General features: G+C 44.6%; 1 protein-coding gene across 1 annotated transcript in view; it reads left to right on the top strand.

Moving 5' to 3' along the window:
• The window catches only part of CRYGS (crystallin, gamma S), a 6,115-nt gene extending 4,833 nt beyond the window's left edge, over window positions 1-1,282 (top strand). Inside the window, exons 2-3 of the mRNA XM_010853890.1 lie at window positions 296-538; window positions 936-1,282. Of these exons, the coding sequence (XP_010852192.1) occupies window positions 296-538; window positions 936-1,208 (516 nt within the window). The 3' untranslated portion in view covers window positions 1,209-1,282. The remainder of the gene's footprint in view (window positions 1-295; window positions 539-935) is intronic.
• The last annotated feature ends 3,696 nt before the right edge of the window (window positions 1,283-4,978 follow it).

The raw sequence follows: 4,978 nt of genomic DNA, 5'->3' as shown, positions 1-4,978 counted from the left end.
CAGCAGCAGCAGAGTGAGGAAGAAGCCATGAACCTGAGTCTGAAAATAATGGCTTATAGTAGAGCACTCTTGTTTGGCTTCATCTTAAGCCCTCATAAAGTCCTCATTCCTATTGCTGACAACCAAAGTTGTCTGCCAGAAGGCAGATGTGAGGTACAGTAGAACTATATATTTCTCTCCTCAAAATGGAGGGAAAAGGAATTCTTAAAGTGGGAAATATGCCCTTAATTTTCATTTTTCTGTAAGCGCAGCCACCTCACCCCTCAGTCCTTTCTTTGTTTGCCCTGTACTCCAGATTACTTTCTTTGAAGACAAAAACTTTCAAGGCCGCCACTATGACAGCGATTGCGACTGTGCAGATTTCCACATGTACCTGAGCCGCTGCAACTCCATCAGAGTGGAAGGAGGCACCTGGGCTGTGTATGAAAGGCCCAATTTTGCTGGGTACATGTACATCCTACCCCGGGGCGAGTATCCCGAGTACCAGCACTGGATGGGCCTCAACGACCGCCTCAGCTCCTGCAGGGCTGTTCACCTGGTGAGTCTGGAGGTGGTGGACTCTCTCTCTCTCCTTCCCCTTCCACCCCTTTAGGCTTTTATGTAAAGTTTTCTTAAGATTTTCCTACCTCTTAATGGGTGGTTGTCTCTTGTTGGCTGCTGAGACTTCAGTCAAGTGTTAGATCAGTTCATCATAAGACCACATGATTTATTTCCACTTTCTTTACCCCTTATATATTTTAAGGAATAAAGTTTTCCTTACTGAACGTCAGCTGTTTTAGTCAGTACACGGTTGGGATGGGAGTTCAGATCATCTCGCTTTCAAGATGGTGGGTCCTGAACTGCTCTCTTCTCTGAGTTCCTAGCCTGCTGTTCATTTCCGTAACAGTTGCTATTCTTTTCCCCTTGTTTTCTGTTTTTTTTTTTTTTTTTTTCAGTCTAGTGGAGGCCAGTATAAGCTTCAGATCTTTGAGAAAGGGGATTTTAATGGTCAGATGCATGAGACCACGGAAGACTGCCCTTCCATCATGGAGCAGTTCCACATGCGGGAGGTCCACTCCTGTAAGGTGCTGGAGGGCGCCTGGGTCTTCTATGAGCTGCCCAACTACCGAGGCAGGCAGTACCTGCTGGACAAGAAGGAGTACCGGAAGCCCGTCGACTGGGGTGCAGCTTCCCCAGCTGTCCAGTCTTTCCGCCGCATTGTGGAGTGATGATACAGATGCGGCCAAACGCTGGCTGGCCTTGTCATCCAAATAAGCATTATAAATAAAACAATTGGCATGCATTCCACTGTTTACTGTGACGCCTCTCTTTAAACACCTTAAACAGGGACCAGTCAAGTAGTGCCCTCCACAGCACGCAGTCACATAAAGCAACTCCCTCTTCAGGTTACCCTTCTGTGTCTTTGTGCCAACCAAAATAGGATTGCATTGAAAGGATAGACAATCTTACTGCCACATGGTGGCCCTTGTTGCTTAAGGTCTATGTTAATTCACCAGGTACAGTCATCATAGCTGCCGGTTATTGTGTGCCTTCATTTTCCCATTTCTCTTCACAACAGCCCTATAAGTGAGGGGGTAGGGGGCAGTGTCTAATTGCATTTCACAAATAAATAAATTGAGGCCTAGAGAAGTTTAAAAGTTGCCCAAATTTACCATCTGGTGAATGGAGGAACCTGGGTTTGGTACAGGACATTTATATTTCCAAAGCCCTTGTGCTTTTTATTTCTAACTCTTTCATTCAACACATTGGCTGGGGATCTCTGTGCATAATGTAAGACCATGAGAAACTGAAAAGCTAGGAAGGACAGGGCATCCCAAAGTTCTGCTTGAGCTAGCACACCTATCAAAAATAGGCAGTGAAAACAGGGCTGTTACTTGAAAATAATAGAACTCTGTGTGTGTGTGTGTCAGTCACTCAGTCATGTCCAACTCTTTGCGACCCTATGGACAATAGCCCACCAGACTCCTCTTGTCCATGGCAAGAATACTGGAGTGGGTTGCTATTTCCTCCTCCAGGGGATATTCCTGACCCAGGAATCAAACCTGCATCTCCTATGTCTCCTGCATTAGCCGGCAGGTTCTTTACCACTGAGCCACTTGGGAAGCCCTGTGTGGTAATTCTCTCAAAAAGTATTCATTTTGTTAACTTCCCCTGCCTTTTGTAATTTTGTCTGTTTTGAGTGAGGGGTTTTGATAAACCGGGGTAGAGGAATGGGAGGATGAGCACTGAGCTGCAGAGAGCTCTGGGGCCTCCCAACCTGAAGCTAACTTTTCTTATCTCCAAAACCAGCTAGCTGAACCAAATGTTCGCTCCGGTTTGTCAAACATCAACATTCTCTGGAGGCTGAGGACTAGCTGATGACTAAGGACCACTGACACTCATTTTTAGAGGTATACTTTCAGGAAGTGGTTCAGAGATACTGCTCCTCCTTTTCTGCCCAGGAAACTGGAGTGGTGGTAACAGTGAGTTAGGGCCAGTCTCTCTTCTCATATCAACTGCTGCCACGTTCCATTCCATGGCGAGTCGGCCGCAGTCTGTTCAAAACAGCCAGAAAAGCAGCTCTGGCAGCAGCATAGGAAAACAAGTGTCAGGATGACTAACCACAGCCTCAGAGAAGAAGAAGATGGCTTTTGACAGATGAAACTGAATTATCATTTCTAGATGTTAGATGCCTTTTGGTTCATGCCCTAATCCAGAAAGCAATTGCAACCATTCTCCCCAGCTGTAGAGACATCAATCAACTTGCACTTAAATGGAATTTTACTAGCAATTGATATTAGAGGTCAAGAACACGTTACGTTCTTATCAATCAATCTCAGTTCTGGTACAATATTTTGGCATTAGAGTGAGAAGCTAGTGTCTCCCTTCCCCCCCAACCCCTGCCCCCACCCACCCCGGTTCAAGCACACCCAGAAGAGCACCGATATTATTTAGAATTATTATCTCCCTCTACCTTTTATTATTTTGTTGCTCTGAAATGGGGGATTTCAAGAAAGCTGGACAAAAGCACTCTTAGACTATTTCAGCTCTGCTTCCATCCTGAACATTCCTCAGTGACAATTCCTTTCCTCACGGAAGAGTCAGAACGGATTCCAGTCCTTCCGCTTGCACGTGTTAACTGTAAGTCACACAGTCTAATATGCATAACCTCAATTTCCTTATTTGTAAGATATAACAGTTTGTGGGCATTAAAATGAGATAATATATGAAAAATACGTAGCATCCATTATTTATAGTAGCTGTATTCTATAAAGAGTGTGAACACTGAATAGCAAACACTGAACTACTTTTTCCTAAAGGAAATACAGGGTTGGGTTCCTGTGAGCCTCTGGTCACAACATTCTTGTCAATTAATCAATGTATAACCTTTTAAAATATGTGTTTCTTGTAATATATATTATTGATTCATTATTTTCTCTGTAAGGCACATCACAGCTTTCTTAGGCTTGGGAACACTGGACAGGACCTTAGCACTGTCTTTGGGGTGGTTCCATACAGCAAAATCATGAATCAAGAAGGAAATAATGCAAAAACATAGAAACACTGCAAAAAGAACTCCTGTTTACAGTACAAGAGCTGAAACAAGAAGGCAGAGCATTTACCCCACCTCCACTGGGAATGCACGCCCTGGGTGACAAAGTTTTCGCTGCTGTGCTCATGTCTGAGAATGACCTCAAAAGCACCATGAGCCATGATTTGGGAATTACACATGCGCTGAAGTGAGTGGGCAAGTTCACGAGTACAGAATCTGTGAATGACGAAGACTGAGTACCCTTCCCACCTTGGTGCTTGACCTGGTACCTTTCCCCAAGACATTAAGTGTTAGGTCTCTGTTGTCAAGTTTCTCTGTTTTCTGGGTTTTGTTATTTTACTTGTTTAGCTTTTTCATAACTCTAATACCCCAGTTGTTTTCAGAAAAGTATCTCGGCATTTTGGCAGATGCTTCCTAGTTGGGAAGAAACATATCAGAATCATCCAACCCATGCTGTTGCCTTGAAAAAGAGCCACCTTCCACAGGAGTCTGGCTGTCCCTTCGTTCTCACGCCCACCTCCCTTCTGGTTCTGAGTCCCACCAGTCCCCAGGGCCAGCAGGGTCGTCCAGAGAGCTCTCTCACACACACACACACATTCTGTTTTCTCACTTTCTCCTCAGTCTGTCTTGTTTGGGGTCTCTTAGGCAACAGAGAACAGTGAATCACCAAGCTTTCTTTCCAGCCCTTTGCCTGACTAGCCCTTAGTATCCGGAGAGAAGGATCCCTCTATGCAGGGGAAGCCACTGTGTCCACGGGCACCTCCTCCCTCTGCCTCTTCACTCAAACCTCAAACTTCAAAATCAGAGAACTGTGTGCCCGGAGGGGCTGGGGGCCTTGCATACACTATAACAAGGGAGAGATAGGCTTTTTAACCCCAGTTTACAGACAAGGAACTCGGGCTCAGAGAGAATGAACAACTTGTCCAAGGTTACTGGTTCCCAAGTTCTGGTTCTTTACGCTGCACCATGCAACTTCTGCCTCTCAACCTTCACAACATAGAAGCAGGGTACCTTTCCAGTCACAACATGAGCTATTTCTTTTTAAATAGCTTTATAGAGATAGAATCCACACACCATACAATTCACCTGTTGAAAATGTACAACTCAGTGGTTTTCAGTGTATTCACAGCCATAAGCAACCATCTCCACAGTCAATTTTAGGGCATTTTTGTCACCTCAGAAAGAAACCTGCACTCTTTAGGGATCACTGCCCTTGCCCACCCCCACCCCTCAGCCCTGGCAATCACCACTGCTGTCTCTATTTATGTATTTGCCTATTTTGGACATTTTACAAAAACAAACTCATATAATAAATGGTCTTTTGTGACTGACTTCTCTTGCTTAACCAAATGTTTTCAGAAGTCATTCATGTTGTATCATGCTTCATTCTTTTTATGACCAAATAATATTCCATTGTGTGGATATCCCACACGTTGTTGATCCATT

The sequence above is a fragment of the Bison bison genome, unplaced genomic scaffold, assembly GCF_000754665.1.
Source record: "Bison bison bison isolate TAMUID 2011002044 unplaced genomic scaffold, Bison_UMD1.0 scf7180017864333, whole genome shotgun sequence".
NCBI classification, from domain to species: Eukaryota; Metazoa; Chordata; class Mammalia; order Artiodactyla; family Bovidae; genus Bison; species Bison bison.
Note: the sequence above shows the minus strand (reverse complement) of the source record. Positions and strands in the feature narration are given on the sequence as shown.